Source organism: Rhinichthys klamathensis, unplaced genomic scaffold (genome assembly GCF_029890125.1).
Source record: "Rhinichthys klamathensis goyatoka isolate OS25496 unplaced genomic scaffold, OSU_Roscu_1.1 h1tg000011l_1, whole genome shotgun sequence".
NCBI lineage: Eukaryota > Metazoa > Chordata > Actinopteri > Cypriniformes > Leuciscidae > Rhinichthys > Rhinichthys klamathensis.
The window spans coordinates 5,691,922-5,714,295 of record NW_026606564.1 but is presented as its reverse complement, the minus strand read 5'-3'; the positions used below and the strand labels follow the sequence as shown (position 1 = coordinate 5,714,295).

Genomic DNA, 22,374 nt, shown 5'->3' with positions numbered 1-22,374 from the left:
TTCTTATTTGTCCTTCTCACGGTAAAATTAAAACTTTGATGTTTTAGTAAATTTGAGGCTAAAGTTCAGGTAAATGTTTAATTGTCCAACTGACTTGTAAAATTAAAATGTATGACTCTGCAAATCGATTAAATTAATTTACAACAACTGTGAAAAACTCATGAAATATTTTTATGGCAACATGGATGTTTGTTATGATACATAACTCTCAATTTTAACAAAGAAACGTAATAGTTCAAATCTAACTATCCTAGCTGCAGTCTGTAACTTTTTTTGAGTTAAAAATTGACAAAGTTTATATAATAAGCAAGTACATAATGAATAAATTTTCCGAACCGTGTTTTTGTCTTATCCTGAATCACTATGGTAAACCTATAATAAGTGTTTATATTCTATTTAAACTATTTTAGACTGGTATGGCCATTCCAAACTTTTTTATGTGGAAAAATGAATGAAAATGAAAACACAGAAGTGTGTAAATCCTATATAGACACTTTAATTTCTGACTGCGTGAAATGCCTTCAAACTTTCTTTGTAGATAGATACAGCGTTAATTGTGAAATCTGTGCATATTGTACATCAGTGGCTGAGAATCGCCTGTGATCTCAGTTGGGGGATTGTGAGTGTTATGTCCGAGTAAGTCCAACTCCTCCAAGCCATTCCTCAGGCTGGACGTCAAATAATGACGTGGACTTCTGCCCTGTCACAGTGTTACAGTCATGCCCATGAATGTGTAGCTCATCGTTCTGCTTGTCGTCACACAGCTCAGTAAACAAGTAGTAAGAGTCTCAATAACACTCTATGACCACAAACATCAAAACATAACAGCACAATATCATAACAGAATGGCCTTTATATAATTGTTATGGAACTGTTGAATTTTCAAGAGTTCATCATACTTTTTCCCCGATTGAGTACTTTTTTCTGAATAATGGTTTGATTCCTAGAGTTCAATCTTGTGCATACCGAAGTATTGTCATATCGGATCATGCTCCTTTATCTCTTGACTTGACTTTTTTGAACTTAGCCTCTTCTAGGAGAAATTGGGATTTTAATATTTCTCTCTTGGCAGATGAGAACTTTGTCTCCCATAAAGCTGATCAAATTTGTCTTTTTAAGCGTCAATAAATCAGCAGACATCTCCGATTCAACAGTGTGGGTGGCTCTTAAGGCATATGTAAGAGGTCATATTATTTCTTATGCCACTAACTAAAGAAAACAGTCTTAAGAAAAGCAAATCTTTCTTGCAAATGAGATTTCTAGGTTGGATGAACAATATGCCAGGTCTCCTACTCCGGACCTGTATAAGAAGCGTCTTAAACTGAAGTCAGAGTATGATTGGCTTTATTCCAATGAAATAGAGAACCTTTTGAGAAGAACTAGAAGTGTTTATTTTGAAAGTGGGGAGTAATCTGGAAACCCACTGGCTAATCAGCTACGTAGGATAACAAATTATTTGTTTGGATAATAGGGAAGTCACAACTGAACAAAGCATAATTAATGATACATTTAGGGACTTTTATTCTATTTTGTATGCCTTTGACTAGGAATGCTCCAATCAGGGTTTTTGCAGCCAATACCGACTACTGAGGCGATTACTTGTCATGATGATCAGGCCAATACTGATCCCGATCATTCAAGCTTGATACAGGTGAAACTCGAAAAATTTGAATATCATGCAAAAGTTCATTTATTTCAGTAATTTAACTTAAAAGGTGAAACTAATATATTATATAGACTCATTAAAGGCTTGAAATATCTCACTTTGCATGTAATGAGTCTATATAATATATTAGTTTCACCTTTTAAGTTGAATTACTGAAATAAATGAACTTTTGCACGATATTCTAATTTTTTGAGTGATGTCACAAATGATGTCAGGCTACCCCAGAGTGGGTGTTCTCTTGATGCCAAGAAGGCATTTGATAGGGTGAAGTGGGTGTACCTTATCTTAGTTTTGAAAACATTTGGATTTGGCCCGGTCTTTCTTGGATTCAATTATTATATATTGCTCCCTCCACAGTAGTCCTGACCAATAGTCTGTACTCTAGTCTAGACCATTTAATTTGTACTGTGGGACTCGACAGGTCTGTCCTTTAAGCCCATTTATTAGTCACTTTAGCCATTGAGCCTTTAGCAATTGCCCTACGTGAAAGTCAGCAGATTACTGGAATTACCCGTGGTGATGTTGAACATAAGGTAATAACAGGTCAGGCATCTGATAAAATTGATCTTTAGATAATATTGAGTACTTTTTCGAGGAAGATCCTGGCAGACCACTCTCAGATGACACATGGGACCATATCCTCATGCAGGTCCACTCATCATCAGTGTGTGCTCGGTACTCGCTTATTCAGTTCAAAGTATTACATAGAGCTCATATGTAAAAAAATGTAATTAGCTCAAATTTTCCGTGGTACTAGTCCCATCTGTAACAGATGTCAGTGTTCCAAGGGTTCACTAGTTCACATGTTCTGGAGATGCCCTAAATTAGGGCACTATTGTCTATCTGTATTTGACAGTCTTTCAGCTCCAGCACAGGTTAGTGCCAGATCCCCTTGTTGGCAATATTTAGTTGCCCCAGCAGAGTCATGGTTATCAGCATCAATGTGGAAAGAGGCTGCTTCACCCACTCACATCCAGTGGATCAGAGATATAATGTCTTGTTTTTATAATTCCTTAGGATCTGGCGCCCCTTCATTGAGTATTTTGATCATTCTAAATAATGCCGTATTATTGACAATATTTCTCTCTATTAAACTCTAAATGGATGCCAAACCAGTGTTTTTTTATTTCTTAATTTTTGTTTTACCCTGTGCATATAAGTGAGTGTTTATGTGTGTAGGTATGCATATGCTACTTTTCAATTTTCAATTCTTATAGTAATCAATGGTCAGCATGGATGTAATCAAGGGATTGTTGAATCTAATTTGTATTGAAAAACACATAAAAAACTTTTAGCGGTGTTGCTATGTGTCATGAGTAAACAATTGAGTAGGCTAAGACGCAATCATTTACTCACCCCCATGTCATTCCAAACCCATAAGACATTCGTTCATCTTTAAAACAAAAATTGTGGTATTTTTAGTAGAACCTGAGAGATTGCTGCACCTCTACTGAAAGTCCATAAATGCCTCGTTTGTTCGTTCACTCACTCATTCACTCACTCACTCCATTCATTTTGATACTTCAAAAAGTACATAAAGACTTTATAAAATTAACCTATATGAATCGAGCGGTTTAATCCAAGTCTTCTAAAGAGACACAATCGCGTTATAGACCTTATCTAGCCCCGCCCCTTTTCAACGCTGCGCTCGTTGTTTTTTGTCTTCCGGTCTGTAATTTCACAGTGAACTTGCGTTTTAATGAATGAACGGCTCGTTTTAAAATCTTCCCGGTCTACTGACATTTGTTAAGACATCTGCTTTAAACATTACAATCCGCATGAGAACTTTCGCTAACTTTACAATAAGTCAGTCCACTTTACCAGCTAATTACTCCTCGACAAAGATGGCTGCTCGCTAGTTTCTCTGGCGCATATGATATCATTCAATTTTTTCTTTTATTCACAGACAAACATTGATCAACACACATCAAACATGGTTAACGGCAGCTCAACTGTACTTGCTTGAAGTGCAAACAAACCTCACTTACTTGCAGAAGCACTAATGTACTTGCATGACGCACGCAAACAAACATCCTTGTTTTTGTGTGTCAAGCAAGCAGGTTTGGGCTTACATTTACCGTATTTAATGCGCTCAATGTATGTGTGTTGATCTATGTTTATATGAGAATAGAAGCCCAAATTAAATCTGTTAATCATATAAAGTGACCGTGTCTTATCAAAAGACTATTAGTAAACCGCTCAATCCATACGGATTACTTTTACAATATCTTTATGAACTTTTTGAAGCGTGAAAGCTTTGGTGGAATGCATAGCTATTTGAGTGAACTATCACTTTGAACATGTTTTCATTACAGTTTTGTAACAAGCTTGACTTTATTAATAAATAATAGAACTCTAGAGTGGCTTTGCATGTTTGCAGTGGCTTTGTTGATTATGTCAGGAGTAACTGTACCATGTGCAACTGGGTGGATTATGGCCGTATTCTCATTCACATGCTCATTTCCATTCTCCCCTCATCTGAATTCTTCAATAATCACTAACGGAGCGTCTCACATCCCCCCGCCCTCCACCTTCAGATTTGCTTCAATCTTGCACACATTCTCATACAGACACCTACTTGCACCCATCCTCCATGGCTGGTTCCTGTGCAATGATGTGCATTGTTGTGTTGTTGTGTATGTATATGTGAACTGACCTCTCCCCTTCCATGCTATTGTTCAGCAGACAGATGCTGTCCCACCCTCCACTCTCATAATCCCTGTGATCCCAATCTCCACTGTCCCTGCGGAGCCCGCTGTCATCTCTCCATCGACGTCACAGGTCTTTTTTTTCTTTCTCTATTTTCCCACTCCCCCCTCCCTTCTTTTTTTTTGCTCTCTTCCTGTTGGTCATTTTTTCTTGATCCCTGCCATTCCACTGCTCTCTGATGGGGCTGAAGGATTATCGGCCCTAGAGTCGGGTAAAGTACCACGGCTCCCCTTGACTAATAGCATCTGCGTGTCAACCAGCCGGAGGAAGTGGAAAGCTCCACAGAAAGACAGACAGAGAGATTGAGCAAGCGAGAGAGAGAGAGTGGATTTAATTTTAGGCTACTTTTGGCTCGTAATAGCATTCATGCTTCAGCATTGCATGTTCTGCAGTATAAAATGCCATGTACGTACGTATGCTGGCAGTGCTGTGTTAATCTGGTGTGAATGCCAGTGGTGGTAAATGTAGCATCATGTGGAGAGTAAGTGAATATACCTTTGCTGTGTAGAATGCTGCAAGCTTAACACGGCTTTTCCTACTTACTGCATCTATGAAACGCTTCGAGTTCCAGGTTCAATTTGGATGGAACAAGAAATGTGCTGGAATCGATGCCTTAACTGGACTGTTTTCTCTTGCAGGCAAATCCTCCCCCTGTCGTGGTAAACACAGAGAGCTTGGATTCAGCTCCATATGTAAGTTTTCTTTTCACTTATTTACACTTTATTAACTTTTTTTTCATTTTGAAATTCAGAATTCCCTCAGACCAGCATGCCACATAGTTTTATCAGTTTCCTTTTTGTAAGCGAGCTGTTATTGCCAAGTTATTTTTGGTGATGCCAGCAGAAAAAGGTGTAATACTTTTAAAATCAGATGGCATTCCCATTTTGCTTATGTAATGTCATGGATTTTCAATAGAATCTGGATATTCAATAAGAAAAAATATCGGGCGGCTCTTGACTTTATATATCTTGAATTGATTGGATTGAGTGGGCATCCTGTACCAATATGGTGACTGGAATGTGATGTCTAAATACACTCTTAAAAAGGTGGGTACAATAGCTTGTCATTGGGTCAGTACCCTCAAAGGCACATCTTTGAAGGTCATTTACACCTAAAATGTTGTTAATATTATCCTAAGGGCACATAGTACTTGTAGCAAAAAAAAGTAATGTGATTAGTAAAAAAGCATAAAGCCACTTCAGAGGCGGAGCAAGTTATTACATTTTGATGAAAAATCATGAAGACAATAATGTCTGATATCTGAGGTACTATAAGTGTAGTCAATATCTTAGGCCCTGTCCCAAATGGCACACTCCGGACTTTTGGACTTCCTCAGAGTCCACACTTCTGTGACGTCATGTAGTGCAGACCTATAGGGCCCTTAGCGCGAGTCCGCGAGGGCGCATTGAGAGGTATTTTTGGGACAGACTCGATCGTCACGCCGGAAACAGGAAGACGGTCTGATTGTTGTTATGGACAGGAGCTACAGGTTCGGGCAAATATGCTGCCTATTGTTGTTGTGTTTACATATGACTCAGTAAAGGCCTGACATTCTGTTCTATTTATTTAATGAATCATAATGCGATCGTATTATTCAGCTCGCTATTATTAGCCTATGTTTGAGACATCAACCACTGGTCGATGATCATAATGTTTGTATAAACTTGTCATAAAAACCGTAATGATAATTACACTTAAATATTTTCTTCTCAGCCAGGTTAACAATTGTCCGTGAGCGAAATTTCCTCCCATCCGTTGTCTGATTGGCCTTTCGCAAGGATTCCTGGGTAGTTAAAGTGCGTGGAGCGAGCCTGCATCTATGCGGGCTTCGCGGAAAAGACCGCTTCAAGGGTATAAAGGGGGCGCTGCTGAACACACTTCAGAGCGTTAAAATGCTAAATGGGACGGCCTACGGACTCGTAGACTCGGCGAGCGCGCACAATTTAAGTCCACGAGACCGAAAGTCCGCATGAAGTGCGCCATTTGGGACAGGGCCTTAAACTCATGTTGACAAGATATATTTTCTGCAGTCTTTTTTTATTTAAATTTTTTTTTTTTTTTTATTTAGCATATTTTATTTATTGCACTATGTGCTATTACTGGATTCTGTTTTAAGTCACTGACTTTGAGTCAAGTACCAGGGTATCTCTGGACCTTCAATCTCATGATAGCGTAGAGTTTGGAATACCGTTTCTAAGGCCCATTAGTCAAGTGTGGTGTTCATTCAGCACTGTAGTGAACTGACATCTCTTGGGTTTGTTTTCCACTTCATTTCCCTTGAGTCTTCCTGTGGAGTAGTGAGGTCAGTAGTCTTGATTGTGCCACTCAGGGCCACTACGTCTGTTTTTCTCATCAAGCGCCACACATTCAACCTCCACCCCAGCCTTTCTGCTGGATCAGCAGTGCTGCAGGTTCTGGGTAGCATACAGAGCCTCATGGGACTTTTTGTCTTATGTGATCGGGGACCATAATTGACTCCATGTGGAAATTATGTTGTGAAGGGAAGTGGGGTGAGAATAATGTTTTTAGGTTGGCTTGTTTAGAGGAAACTACATTATGTTGGCAGTGTTGCTGTGGCTCAATGAGATGAGAATTAAATCAGGCTAATATCTCTATCATTTATTGAATTTGTTGACTTGGAAGATTTACTAGCTACCAAAAGGAATCCGCACACCTAGTCATAAATTAAATGGCAAATACAAAGTAACGTGTACACTACTTTTCAAAAAGTTTGGGGTCGGTAAGATAAAAAAGAGGTCTTATGCCTGGTTCAGATTACATGATTTTAGCCCGATCCTTTTGACGTAGGGTGTCATGGGGATTCGTAAACGACAACGGGCGTCGGGACGCAATATAGTGTATAATTCTCGTATAGTGTGTCATAGTGGGCGACAACCGACATCACGATAAAAAGACTAGCATGTTTAATTTTTTTTGCGGCCCTGCACGACGGATTCCGTCGTGAGTGAGTGAGTGAGAAAGTGAGCGAGAGTGTGTGTGTGTCTGCGTGAGTGAGTGAGCGAGAGTAAGTGTGTCTGAGTGAGTGAGTGAGCGAGAGTGAGTGAGTGTCTGAGTGAGTGTCTGAGTGAGTGTCTGAGTGAGTGAGTGAGTGTCTGAGTGAGTGAGTGAGTGAGTGAGTGACTGAGTGAGTGAGTGAGTGAGTGTCTGAGTGAGTGAGTGAGTGAGTGTCTGAGTGAGTGAGTGAGTGTCTGAGTGAGTGAGTGTCTGAGTGAGTGAGTGAGTGAGTGTCTGAGTGAGTGAGTGTCTGAGGGAATGAGTGAGTGTCTGAGTGAGTGAGTGAGTGAGTGTCTGAGTGAGTGAGTGAGTGTCTGAGTGAGTGAGTGATTGTCTGAGTGAGTGAGTGAGTGTCTGAGTGAGTGAGTGTCTGAGTGAGTGAGTGTCTGAGTGAGTGAGTGAGTGTCTGAGTGAGTGAGTGTCTGAGTGAGTGAGTGTCTGAGTGAGTGAGTGTCTGAGTGAGTGAGTGTCTGAGTGAGTGAGTGTCTGAGTGAGTGAGTGTCTAAATGTGTGAGTGAGTGTCTGAGTGAGTGAGTGAGTGTCTGAGTGAGTGAGTGTCTGAGTGAGTGAGTGAGTGTGAGTGAGTGAGTGTCTGAGTGAGTGAGTGTCTGAGTGAGTGAGTGTCTGAGTGAGTGAGTGTCTAAATGTGTGAGTGAGTGTCTGAGTGAGTGAGTGAGTGTCTGAGTGAGTGAGTGTCTAAGTGTGTGTCTGAGTGAGTGAGTGAGTGTCTGAGTGAGTGAGTGTCTGAGTGAGTGAGTGTCTGAGTGAGTGAGTGAGTGTCTGAGTGAGTGAGTGTCTGAGTGAGTGAGTGTCTGAGTGAGTGAGTGAGTGTCTGAGTGAGTGAGTGTCTGAGGTAATGAGTGAGTGTCTGAGTGAGTGAGTGAGTGAGTGAGTGAGTGTCTGAGTGAGTGAGTGATTGTCTGAGTGAGTGAGTGAGTGAGTGAGTGTCTGAGTGAGTGAGTGAGTGAGTGTCTGAGTGAGTGAGTGAGTGTCTGAGTGAGTGAGTGTCTGAGTGAGTGAGTGTCTGAGTGAGTGAGTGAGTGTCTGAGTGAGTGAGTGAGTGTCTGAGTGAGTGAGTGTCTGAGTGAGTGAGTGAGTGTCTGAGTGAGTGAGTGTCTGAGTGAGTGAGTGAGTGTCTGAGTGAGTGAGTGAGTGTCTGAGTGAGTGAGTGTCTGAGTGAGTGAGTGAGTGTCTGAGTGAGTGAGTGAGTGAGTGAGTGAGTGAGTGAGTGTCTGAGTGAGTGTCTGAGTGAGTGAGTGTCTGAGTGAGTGTCTGAGTGAGTGAGTGTCTGAGTGAGTGAGTGTCTGAGTGAGTGAGTGTCTGAGTGAGTGAGTGTCTTGAGTGAGTGAGTGAGTGAGTGAGTGTCTGAGTGAGTGAGTGATTGTCTGAGTGAGTGAGTGTCTGAGTGAGTGAGTGTCTGAGTGAGTGAGTGTCTGAGTGAGTGAGTGTCTGAGTGAGTGAGTGTCTGAGTGAGTGTCTGAGTGAGTGAGTGTCTGAGTGAGTGAGTGTCTGAGTGAGTGAGTGTCTGAGTGAGTGAGTGAGTGAGTGTCTGAGTGAGTGAGTGATCTAGAGATAGAGAGAGGAAGACATAGACAGACATGGACAGAGAGAGAGCAGAGGATCTGTAGACACTGTGATCTACAGCACATAGAGGATGAGGAACACTTTCTGCTCTTCTGCTCTAAATATACCAGTATAAGAGAAACTTTTCTGCCCAAATTTGAAGCCTTGATCCCATCATTCTATGAACTGAGCGACACTGACAAAATGTCCTTCTTACTGGGAGAAGATGTTAATACAGCTGCACTAGCGGCTAAATATGTGCTAGCTATTCACAACGCCAGAGACAGCTAATTCTCCAGAGTGACCAAATGTATTTATTTATCTATTTATTAAGATAGATTGTGTTTATTTATCTATATATTTACAATGCTACATATGACATGATTTATACATATATGTTTACTGTTTGTTTTATTATTTATATATAATATGTTGATGCTTTGGCAACATTGTGTTACACAGTGTCTGAGTGAGTGAGTGAGTGTCTGAGTGAGTGAGTGTCTGAGTGAGTGAGTGCGTGAGTGTCTGAGTGAGTGAGTGAGTGTCTGAGTGAGTGAGTGAGTGTCTGAGTGAGTGAGTGTCTGAGTGAGTGAGTGTCTGAGTGAGTGAGTGAGTGTCTGAGTGAGTGAGTGTCTGACTGAGTGAGTGAGTGTCTGAGTGTGTGAGTGAGTGTCTGAGTGAGTGAGTGAGTGAGTGTCTGAGTGAGTGAGTGTCTGAGTGTCTGAGTGAGTGAGTGAGTGAGTGTCTGAGTGAGTGAGTGTCTGAGTGAGTGAGTGAGTGTCTGATTGAGTGAGTGAGTGTCTGATTGAGTGTCTGAGTGAGTGAGTGTCTGAGTGTGAGTGAGTGAGTGTCTGAGTGAGTGAGTGAGTGAGTGTCTGAGTGAGTGAGTGAGTGAGTGATTGAGTGAGTGAGTGTCTGAGTGTGAGTGAGTGAGTGAGTGAGTGAGTGTCTGAGTGTGAGTGAGTGAGTGTCTGAGTGAGTGAGTGAGTGAGTGTCTGAGTGTGAGTGAGTGAGTGAGTGAGTGAGTGTCTGAGTGTGAGTGAGTGAGTGAGTGAGTGAGTGAGTGTCTGAGTGTGAGTGAGTGAGTGAGTGAGTGTGTGAGTGAGTGAGTGAGTGAGTGATTGAGTGAGTGATTGAGTGAGTGAGTGTCTGAGTGTGTGTGTGTGAGTGTCTGAGTGAAAGTGTCTGAGTGAGTGATTGAGTGAGTGAGTGTCTGAGTGAGTGTCTGAGTGTGTGTGTGTGAGTGTCTGAGTGAAAGTGTCTGAGTGAGTGAGTGAGTGAGTGAGTGAGTGTCTGAGTGAGTGTCTGAGTGAGTGAGTGTCTGAGTGAGTGTCTGAGTGAGTGAGTGTCTGAGTGAGTGAGTGTCTTGAGTGAGTGAGTGAGTGAGTGTCTGAGTGAGTGAGTGATCTAGAGATAGAGAGAGGAAGACATAGACAGACATGGACAGAGAGAGAGCAGAGGATCTGTAGACACTGTGATCTACAGCACATAGAGGATGAGGAACACTTTCTGCTCTTCTGCTCTAAATATACCAGTATAAGAGAAACTTTTCTGCCCAAATTTGAAGCCTTGATCCCATCATTCTATGAACTGAGCGACACTGACAAAATGTCCTTCTTACTGGGAGAAGATGTTAATACAGCTGCACTAGCGGCTAAATATGTGCTAGCTATTCACAACGCCAGAGACAGCTAATTCTCCAGAGTGACCAAATGTATTTATTTATCTATTTATTAAGATAGATTGTGTTTATTTATCTATATATTTACAATGCTACATATGACATGATTTATACATATATGTTTACTGTTTGTTTTATTATTTATATATAATATGTTGATGCTTTGGCAACATTGTGTTACACAGTGTCTGAGTGAGTGAGTGAGTGTCTGAGTGAGTGAGTGTCTGAGTGAGTGAGTGTCTGAGTGAGTGAGTGCGTGAGTGTCTGAGTGAGTGAGTGAGTGTCTGAGTGTCTGAGTGAGTGAGTGAGTGTCTGAGTGAGTGAGTGTCTGAGTGAGTGAGTGTCTGAGTGAGTGAGTGTCTGACTGAGTGAGTGAGTGAGTGTCTGAGTGTGTGAGTGAGTGTCTGAGTGAGTGAGTGAGTGTCTGAGTGAGTGAGTGTCTGAGTGAGTGAGTGAGTGAGTGTCTGAGTGAGTGAGTGTCTGAGTGAGTGAGTGAGTGTCTGATTGAGTGAGTGAGTGTCTGATTGAGTGTCTGAGTGAGTGAGTGTCTGAGTGTGAGTGAGTGAGTGTCTGAGTGAGTGAGTGAGTGAGTGTCTGAGTGAGTGAGTGAGTGATTGAGTGAGTGAGTGTCTGAGTGTGAGTGAGTGAGTGAGTGAGTGTCTGAGTGTGAGTGAGTGAGTGAGTGTCTGAGTGAGTGAGTGAGTGAGTGTCTGAGTGAGTGAGTGAGTGAGTGAGTGAGTGAGTGTCTGAGTGTGAGTGAGTGAGTGAGTGAGTGTGTGAGTGAGTGAGTGAGTGAGTGATTGAGTGAGTGATTGAGTGAGTGAGTGTCTGAGTGTGTGTGTGTGAGTGTCTGAGTGAAAGTGTCTGAGTGAGTGATTGAGTGAGTGAGTGTCTGAGTGAGTGTCTGAGTGTGTGTGTGTGAGTGTCTGAGTGAGTGAGTGAGTGAGTGAGTGTCTGAGTGAGTGTCTGAGTGAGTGTCTGAGTGAGTGTCTGAGTGAGTGTCTGAGTGTGTGTGTGAGTGTCTGAGTGTGAGTGTCTGAGTGTGAGTGTCTGAGTGAGTGAGTGTCTGAGTGAGTGAGTGAGTGTCTGAGTGAGTGAGTGTCTGAGTGAGTGAGTGTCTGAGTGAGTGAGTGTCTGAGTGAGTGTCTGAGTGAGTGAGTGTCTGAGTGTGTGTCTGAGTGTGTGTCTGAGTGTGTGTCTGAGTGAGTGAGTGAGTGAGTGAGTGAGTGTCTGAGTGAGTGTCTGAGTGAGTGAGTGAGTGAGTGAGTGTCTGAGTGAGTGTCTGAGTGAGTGTCTGAGTGAGTGAGTGAGTGTCTGAGTGTCTGAGTGAGTGAGTGTCTGAGTGAGTGATTGAGTGAGTGAGTGTCTGAGTGAGTGAGTGTCTGAGTGAGTGAGTGATTGAGTGAGTGTCTGAGTGAGTGAGTGTCTGAGTGAGTGAGTGTCTGAGTGAGTGTGTGAGTGTGTGAGTGAGTGAGTGTGTGAGTGAGTGAGTGAGTGTGTGAGTGAGTGAGTGAGTGAGTGTGTGAGTGAGTGAGTGAGTGAGTGAGTGAGTGAGTGAGTGAGTGAGTGAGTGAGTGAGTGAGTGAGTGAGTGAGTGAGTGAGTGAGTGAGTGAGTGAGTGAGTGAGTGACGGCACGCGATGACTGGTCGGAAAGCAACGTGTAGTCTGACATATTTTGTCCACGACACAAGATTTTAGAAGTCAAAATCGCGTAATCTGACACAGTGACTATCGCAACAGACGAAAAAAAATCATGTAATCTGAACCAGTTATTATGCTCACTGAGGCTGCATTTATTTGATCAGACATACAGTAAAAACAGTTATATTGAGAAAATTGATTAGAATTTAAAATAACTTTTTTTTCAATACATTTCAATATATTTTCAAATGTAATATATTCCTGTGATTGCAAAGCTGAATTTTCAGTAGCCATTACTCCAGTCGTCAGTGTCACATAATTCAAACCATTCAAATATACTGATTTGGTGCTCAGTATTTTACTGTATAGTTGTGCAAAGTTTACACCTGCTGAACCAAAAGGTGTACATTGTGCAAATAGTTAAGTCCCTGATCTTCAATACTAAATACACTTAATATAAATATAAAATCATGAAAACTACTAATCACCAATAAAGGTAAATCAATGATTGGAAATGTCCTTGCTCATTACCTTAATGTACAGAGGGGTTTGTGAGTGTGGCACTGTCTATGGAGCTGAGACCAAACCAGACGCAGCCAGCTACAATGCTGATGAATACGTAGGCTCAATTCCTCTATCCATTACATAAGCAAAGCTGAGTTCTTCTGGAAAATTGCATTGACTGCAGTCACATATTGTATAGACACTGTGGTTTAAGGGTCATCTTTGTCATTTTAGTGTCAGGAGGTTTAAATTTATGTCAAAAGAGAGTCTTAAAGCAGAGAACTTAGAAGATTACTTCAGGTTTGGTTCTAAAAACAGACAATGAACAGATGTTTATGAGTACTATTCATTTAAAAACGTACAGTGTACACAACCGTCTCCAGGATTACAGTGTCCTGGGCACCAATATTTTAACCATTCATAAATAATGAATCGCATAGTACTACAGCACACCTGAGTGTATATTAGCACCGTTGGTTGCTTTTGCAATCTGAAGGAGCATTTAGACCCGGAAATTGTCAGACTTAACTGATTTAGTAGTAGTAATCTTTATTTGTCCCTTCACAGGGCAATTTATGCAGCATCAACTATAAAATACAAACTGACATAAGACGAGACATCACAAACACACATGAACTACGAAAACCCAGCCGTACATCAAATTTTCCTCATAACTTTAAGCATAAACTTTAAAATGCACCTGTATCATTATGCTTCAAATGAGTATTTACAATCAAAACTCCATTTGACACAAAAGATCTAGAAGCTCTAACAGTCCTCCACTTGGGGACTATATCGTCTTTCCGAAGGGAGGAGTTCAAATTCGAAATACAAAATGTGAGATGTATCATCTAAAATGGTCAACCACTTTCTAAGATAGTTTTTCTCACACAGAGCAGACTGTACAGACACTCAGACTGTAACTGTACAGAGCCTGTCATTTTTTACCCTAGGTTAACAACTCTCCGCAATTGTGATCTGCTTTTGATACTTGTTTCATAAAACCAACAAATCATAGCAAAGGTTAAAACTCATTCAATAAAAGATCTATAAAACATGATCAGTATAGATTTGTTTACATCGAAAGACTTAAGCTTCCTCAAAATATATAATCGTTTCTGAGCTTTTGATACCGCAAGATTTTATTTTAGTTTAACTTTTCATCTATAACTGTACTTATAGCTGGAAAACCGTTGCTCTCATGCATCAATGAGTATTGGGCGGTGTTTGTGGTTTGTTCCTCCTTGGACCCCTCTTGGTAAATTCTCAGAAAAACTCTGACCCAGTCGCCTTGCCATAACAATTTGTCTCTTTTCAACGCCTTTTCTACTGCATCCAACACGTTACGTGAACTGATTGTTTGCTTATACCATTTAATCCACCCAGACCTATGTGCCTTGTTAGGAGATGATCAGCGATATTCGCTTCACCTGTGACAGGTCAATGGCCATAATGTTTTATTTGTTTATAGGATCAGGATATAGGGCAAAAAATAAAAAAATCAATAAGAAATCCATGTGGTCCCTTAAGATACATTTCTCTTTGCAGATTATACACCACGTGATGGCAATATGAGCTCTGAAGAAGCTTCTTTTAAGCAGTTGCCAGTTTCATTCATTGTTTTGTTCTTCATAATACGAAGCAAAATATGGTTATAAATAGGGATTCAGAAATTTTTTGATGAATTGATTATTGGCCAATATTAGAGTTTTTTATTTATTTACTGGATGTGTATTGGCATATTAGATACAAAATTGTGCATGTTCATTTCCTTTAATATAACATTTAGATTGAGTTTCTTGCAGTACATTATAATGTTGTAATGCTTAAATTCATTGTAGCATGTAAAACAACTGATTTTAGCTTTTAGCTTTATTTTTTATTTATTTACACAAAGAAAATAGTATATCATTTTATTATCTGCTATTTATCCGTTTTCAGCAATAACAAGAAAATTCATTATGAATCCCTAGTTACAAATGCTTTTTCCAAAATTTGTTTATCTCCGTAACCAAAGTTGTTTTAAAGAAAGAAGTAATTAAAAAAAAAAGAATGGGATGGTGGAGTTTTACAGGTTTACTTGGTCTGTTTGCATTAAGTTTTATTTTCCTGAATGAACTCTCATTGACTTCCTGTATACCCCACATATGCAACAGTCTACTAAACAATCCATGAAATGAATACAGTTCTCTGGTAAAAGATAATGAATTGAGTATTGAAATATGTAAAGAGTCTCTGACATGTTGTTTTATTTACAGGTTAACGGTACCGAGGCTGACTTTGAGTATGAGGAGATTACACTGGAAAGGGTGAGTGGACTGACTAGTACTGCTTTTGTTCTCTGGTTTCTCCATACAGCAGTTCCTACAGGCCACTCGTGCAGCGAGCACAATCAGATGAATCAAATTTAACACACATACAGTAGATGCAAGTCGTTCACTCTTATGCGCATAATAGCACCAAAAAAAACACAATATATTGACCAGCGTTCTGTTTTCAATTAAAGAGAGAGGAACTTATAGCTCAACTTGACTGATAACAATTTGCATAGCATACAGGGCAATCAAAAAATCTGTATTAGAGCTGAGCAGTGTGCAGATGAATCTTTTTAGAATTGTATCACAGATCTCTCTCCGTTATTTCCCCTCTGAACAGCTTGTGTAACACTGACTCGGGTTACTGTGTACTTCTCCCGCAGCCATTCCTAAAGTACAAGCGGATACACAACCAAAGCTTTAAATACTCCTCTGCAGTGACTCCATTTAACAGCTCAAAGTTTGTCAATTAAAATGCAACGCATCAGAGCCATCAGTGCTTGAGAAAGAATGAGAAACGCTCTCCCGACTAACCGACTCACTCTATCTCTGCAGAGTTGCCAGGGAGGAAAAAAGAGCACCATCTTGCCTTCCACAGTCAAGACTTAATCCCCGACTCTGCCTAAGGCCTCCCCCCCACCCCACCCCCCCCTCCCCTTCTCATCATGCTTTTTTGGTGACCCAATTCAGCACTGCTCTGTAGTGCACATTTATTAACTCTGCATAAATAAACAATGCTCCTCCACAAGCTGTTGTCAGCTCAACTTTAAGCCTGCTTCTTAATCGCAATAACAGAATAACTTGATGTTGCAATCCACAACTGGAGCGCTGGAGGTGTTCTTTTTTAGTCTGGGCATCGTTTCTTCATGCATTTTGTCTTGTTGCCTTATAATAGTTAGCCTGTGACCTAAAAATCCACATTATTAGAGCATTCTTCTTAACATGTTTTGAGTATCACTGTAAAAGGCAGTGACAAAATTACAGTATTAAGTACTAGGGCTGTAACGATACACCAAACCCACGATTCGATTCGTATCACGATTTTTGACCCACGATTCGATTCGTATCGCGATTCTGTCACGGGGGTGGGGCTTGAGGGGGCGGGGCTTGAGGTGAAAAAAAATATTTTGAGAAAAAATATATATATATACTGGTATTTTTATTAAATAACATTAGGAAAAACCTGTATAATCTGAACACCAAAGAACAATAATAACTATGCAAATTATTAAGCTAAACTAGGCAGTGTAGGCTGCTGCTTTTGGGTTGTGTTCTGTGCTCCAACTAAATTGATTTCGGGATGGTACCGTAGGATATGCATCTGCATGTTGGACGTGTTGCCGGTCAATTGAGGAAGCTTATTAAAACAATTACGGCAAATTGTGTGGGTCTTGTAGATTACACGATTGCCATCCCTGTTCTCCACCGTGTAGCCGAAATGTTGACATACTGCTGACTGAAATGTATTGGGAGGTTCCGCAATCTCTGGGTTGATTTCCATGTTTCTTCACGTTCTTCAAATAGCTCGCGTCACATGGAAAGGTAGTCACGACTCGTATGATATGTAGCATGTAAAAAGACGCTTACAAGTTAATTTTTTTTTAAATAGTTGGTTGGGATGAGTCACTGAGTATTTAATTATAGAACATCAAATAGGTTGTGCGATTATTGTCTAAAAAAATCTCCAGTTTTCGGTGCTGATGCGGTGGTGACGCGTTCATGTAACGTAAGGCTGGCACTGCCAATAAAGCACCTATAAGCTTACACAAAGAACCGGCAAAAGTAATGATTATGAATATGTCAAATATAGCAAGGAGACATTTAATTAGTGTTTTCTGTCAGTGTCAGCTGCAAAGACGAAGTTGCGATGCTGACTCGCGATCTTCGCAGTAGTGAACGCGCCAGAGAGAAATGCACTTTTCATACGGATTACATAAGCAGAGAGCAGTCTGTTTTCTTTCGTTTTGAATTGTTCGGTTTAAAAGTAGACATTTCAATATACCGGTAGATATATTTCTCAGGTCTATAGGCTTATACATTGGGTTTCGATTCATATGAGACGAGCTCCAGTTCACGCGCCGGCCCCTCTGTGTCGTGATTATCTGTCTGCTATATTTACTACTTATTTAATTGGTTGATGAAACATTTATTAAAATTGAGATACAATTAATACAAAACGAAATTCAATTTAAAGAAAGTCTTTGTGCTTTTCTGTTTGAGGTCTTTGAAAGTTTTAGTGCCGCTTCCAGAGAACTGTCACGACATTGTTTTTTCCTCTTAAATGCGAACACGAAAAATAAAACAAAATGAATATTTTATGTTCTGGGGAGAGCCAACCCTCCTTCATCCGATGGGTAGCCTAGTAGCCTATTACTTTTGGTTTGTACAGTGTAATTTACAGAATTATAAAAAATATATTTTTTTGCCACCTAAAAATTAAAGATGTTTTGTGTCGCATCCGTGTACGCGTGTGTATTTCCCTCATATTAAATATAAAATGCGTGTGTGTGTAGACTTATATTTTTCTAATGTCTGGACATGTACTGGACTTTATTAAGGGAGTAGGCTATGGATATATAAACAGAAGTGTCAATATATTGGTATTAAATGCACTTTCTGAGAATTTATATTTCAAGTTTTGGCTGCAAATTTCACGTCCATAACGCTGAAATTGCCAAATTTGAAATAATTTATCCTCAACTAGTTTTGTGGTGTAGGTCTACGTATTTTATAATGTTAACTTCAAATAATACTAATAGTAATTTAAAGATGTGGTAGCATTGGTTTTGGACAGGAAGGATAACTCTGGGAGTTGGAAGGGTTGTGATCGCGATTCTGCCTTCTCACATCGCGATACAGGATCGTGGACCTGAGTATCGCGATTTCGATTTTATATTGTGTATCGTTACAGCCCTATTAAGTACTATAACAAATTCTGGTCATTGCTATTGACTGTGGGTTGACTTTAACAGTGGTAAGAGCTATTTCTCTGTCCACGGCTGCAACAAAAAATCAATAAAACCAATACAAATACAATACATATCAATGTGAAGCTAGTTCACAGCAGAGCAAGCTGTAGCCTTTTTTATAGTGGCATTTATTTTTAGGACTGCTAACAATTATTTAAATATTTCTTAGATTTATTGGATACAAATCTTTTCTTAAAATGCAAATCTATCTCACTGTTCTCCTGCAAGCAGTGTGCAAATAAAGGCCATAAAACCGTTCCAAATGTATGAATGTAGCTGTGCTATACATGTGCAAAAATGTTTAAAATATAAACATTAAAAAACTGCAACTTTCTCCACAATGTTAAAGCACCATGACTAAATAAATTAAATTATAGATGTGGGATTTCAATGAAATATTTTAATATAAAAGTAAAATGCAAGTTGTGAAAGTTATGCACTGAACTCAGGCACTTTAAACGGTACAATCCATACCATAGAGTTTTATTAGAAATGTGGCCTTTGATGTCAACAACAAAACATATAGGGAAGATTTTAACATTCTAGCCGAAATAGACTGATATTTTCAATTTGTTAATGAATTAAGGGTAGCAAAACAATCTTTTATTTATCATTTTCCTGAAATGCATTTACACTCACAATTAACACATTTGAAATTGCATTTTTGTTAATACCGCACAATGAATGTAGCAAAATTTAATTAATTGAAAATGCATTGCACAACATGGTAATAACGTCAATCGCTTATGTGCGTCAGCGTCTTCAAGCGAAGGTTTTAAGCAAACCCTGTTAATACACATTTAGTGTCGATTAAATAAAGAATTATTTCTTCACTTATGCAGTGTGTATCATATATAATTGTGTGTGTGTGTGGATAGACCTGTTCGTCAGCCACCACCGAAGAACATTTTTGGTCTATTGGTCTAAAGTCTAATGGAAGTTCAATTCAATTCACATATTTGTACAGCGCTTTGGAAGTCTATGGAAGTCCAGTGTGTGGGTAGTTTTAAACCAGTGTTTACTAAAATTATCCCAAAAATATGGTCCATTGGTTCCTTTATTGCTTTGATCAAATTATAGAATAAAAGATAATAACCTAAATAAATGAAATATGACACATTTTCCAATGCATTGCATTCATATTTTTGAATTTCCATTTTGGCCTAAACGTTGTAATTTGCTTTAAAATGTCATTTAAAACGCATTTTGCATATCACATTGCCAGTTGATTTTAGCCGACATTATGTTCCCATAGTCGCTGACCAAAGCAAAGATTGATGTTTTAATTGATGTTCCTCCAGAATCTAACTTAAGGTTTCCTCTCCTCTGCTGTGTAGGGGAATTCAGGCCTGGGCTTCAGTATTGCCGGTGGCACGGATAACCCTCACATTGGTGAAGACCCCAGCATTTTCATCACCAAAGTCATCCCAGGGGGCGCCGCCGCTCAGGACGGGAGATTGCGGTAAGGCTACGGTTCTCAAAAGCTATGGTTCTCACATGTTTCCTGGTTTATTCCTGTTGCTTTTCATTCTTTAAACAGTTAAACAAAACATTACATTGAAATACCATGTGGTCAATGACGCAGCAGTTTTTTAAACATCGTGTCTTAAGTGCTAAAAGTAGTTAAAATAGTTAAAATTTAACTATCAGGGAAGGAACGCCATTCCAGAGCAGAAGCAAATTAAAAAAAGATTATCACAACAAACACATTTTTTTCTGTGTATTAACGGATTAATTGTTCACCACAAGACTAGTAATGTGTGCTAACAAACTAAATAGGGTCAATTTTGATTTCATGAGGACTTTAAAATCAATTCGATATGTATTTCGAATTTTCGATATAAGATAGTATTGTATTGACCATTGAGCATTGTAATAGATTTCCTCCTCTTACATGTTTTGTTTGGGGATGGATTTTTCCTGTTTTGAAGTGGTTACTAAGTGATAGAGCCCTCCAGTGTCTCACTGCTGTCAGAGGCTCATTAATGCAGCGCTACTGAGGTCCTGACAGCATCACACTGACAGCTCAACACACACACACACACACACACACAGAGAGAGAGAGAGAGAGAGAGAGAGAGAGAGAGAGAGAGAGAGAGAGAGAGAGAGTTTAAAGAGCCAGCCCTGCCACTGACTGCTTTTTTTGTAAATTGAATTGTGTGAAAGAGAGCGTTAATTAATAAATGTCATAAGAGATACTTTGATATTCTTAAAGACTGTAATGTATTGTATAACTTCAGTTTGTTTCGATGGACTTTTATAGCTTGTAATTTTTCATGCCCAGTTAGAGCTGTCACTGAGAATTGAATTGTAGTCTTGGTTAATGCTCAAAGTTTGTATTCTCTATTCTTGTGTGAAGATGCTGTGGTGAAGTTCTGCATTTATGTTATCAGGCAATGACAGAGCAGGCAACATTCAAAATAAAGAAAATTGTACGTCACCAGGAGACTTCGTATTCAGTAACAGCTTGACAAAACCTCATCAAGATGTAATGTCCAAATAAATCAGTGTAAAACATAAATCTAGCATAACAACAGAGTACAAGATTAAGTACTTTCTGCTCCACTAGCGGCACTAAACAATGACTGTTGTTTACTCTAAGAGAGCCCCACTCAACTATTGGTTGCTAAGTGTTACTGTGTCTGGCTTGTCTGGATGCTCAAACAGCATCTTGATAGAGTCACAAAGCGACAATGTTTATACATGTCTGGGAAATCAGTTTATGAATGGCTTTATGTATAGCTGCCTTTGCATATTAAAGGAAACTCCACCCAAAAATAAAAATTCTCTCATAATTTACTCACCCTCATGCCATGCCAAATGTATATGACTTTCTTTCTTCAGTGGAACACAGAGATTTTCAGAAAAATAATCCGAATCTGTGAGTCCATTTAATGCAATGGGATTGTAACCCAAAAGTTGACGCCTCAGAAACCACACAAAATTAACACACATGACCCCTGTTGATGAATCAATGTCTTCTGAAGCAAAACGATTGGTTTGAAATGATAGAAGAAAGACAAACTTCAACTCTAGAGTTTGCTGTTGATGGTCAGTTTTTCTTTGTGATGTCTTGGTACTGTTAGCTGTACTTGAGAAACAACACAGAAGGTAACTTTTTGTCAACAGAGTAACAAAAATGTATCAGGACACTTGATGATTCTTTTTGGTTGAACAATGTGAGTAGTTAAATGGGATGGTGATGACCACACACCTCAGTGTTTCTTGTGCATGTGTGTCAAACACCTGTGCTTTATTCCACACAGGGTTAACGATGTGATTCTGCGAGTGAACGAGGCTGATGTCAGGGACGTGACCCACAGTAAGGCTGTGGAAGCATTGAAGGAGGCAGGGTCACTGGTCAGACTGTATGTCAGGAGGAGAAAGTCTGCATCGGAGAAAGTCATGGAGATCAAGCTCATAAAAGGACCCAAAGGTACAGTAAAACCAACCAACTCCTCATTACTGCTATTGATCGTAACATCTTATTTTAGACTTTTAACAGTGTAACTGGGATATTAATGGTCTTACCAATTCTAAACGTTAGATCAGTTTTAATTTAGTATTCTTGGGTAGTCAGTTTTTGAGATTCTGTGTTTCACACTGGTAAACGATAGGCCCGTGCTTATTTGTGAATTTGGTTAGTAACATTGATTAGACAAGTACAACATGTGGAGCTCGCAACATCTTTGTGTCTGAATCTCTTCATCTATTTAGTTAGCATGGTTTCCATCACTGCTTGATGTTTACTTTCAGCAGTGATAGCTTTTTATTTAATTTAATTTAATTTTTTAGAAAAAGATATGTTGCCAAAAACTCATTTTTCAGGTGCAGAAATGTTTATTTCATTCTACTACACTCTATACTATTTCAAAGTGTATAAATGTGGGAAATATTGCTTAACCCAGGGTTAAAAGCAACTTTATCCCAGGGTTAAAACTATGCTAACCCAGGGTTAGGAATAGCATGAAAAACCTGTAATTATACTGTTGTTGTTGTTGTTGTTGTTGATGATGAAATTTTTGATCAGAATTAATGTGATTCATGTTGCAAGTCTTAACTTCACAATAGACTTGACTAGTCTCTAATGTTCGAAATTGTTATGTACAGTTGTAATCAGAATATTTCAACCCGCATTGCAAATCAGGTTTATTGGCAAAATGTACAGACTTTCAGCTGTTTGCAAAGAACAACTAAAACAAAAGTAATTGAAATAGTTCAACACAACAAATGTTTCAAGTGGTTTCCCCAAATTCAACTGAAAATGCAACTTTTAATGACTTCTGCAGTTTCAAAATGATTCGACCCTT

General features: G+C 39.5%; 1 protein-coding gene across 28 annotated transcripts in view; it reads left to right on the top strand.

Annotated features, from left to right (window-relative positions):
• The window catches only part of dlg1b (discs large MAGUK scaffold protein 1b), a 116,449-nt gene that overhangs the window by 64,156 nt on the left and 29,919 nt on the right, over positions 1-22,374 (top strand). For 16 of the 28 annotated variants that reach the window (XM_056264728.1, XM_056264727.1, XM_056264732.1 and 13 more), the window contains 5 exons: positions 4,349-4,447; positions 5,014-5,067; positions 15,039-15,089; positions 19,402-19,526; positions 21,331-21,500. In XM_056264728.1, the coding sequence (XP_056120703.1) occupies positions 4,349-4,447; positions 5,014-5,067; positions 15,039-15,089; positions 19,402-19,526; positions 21,331-21,500 (499 nt within the window). Of the gene's footprint in view, positions 1-4,348; positions 4,448-4,832; positions 4,857-5,013; positions 5,068-15,038; positions 15,090-19,401; positions 19,527-21,330; positions 21,501-22,374 lie in introns of those variants that run through there. The other 12 variants (XM_056264731.1, XM_056264737.1, XM_056264738.1 and 9 more) reach the window with 3 other exon arrangements.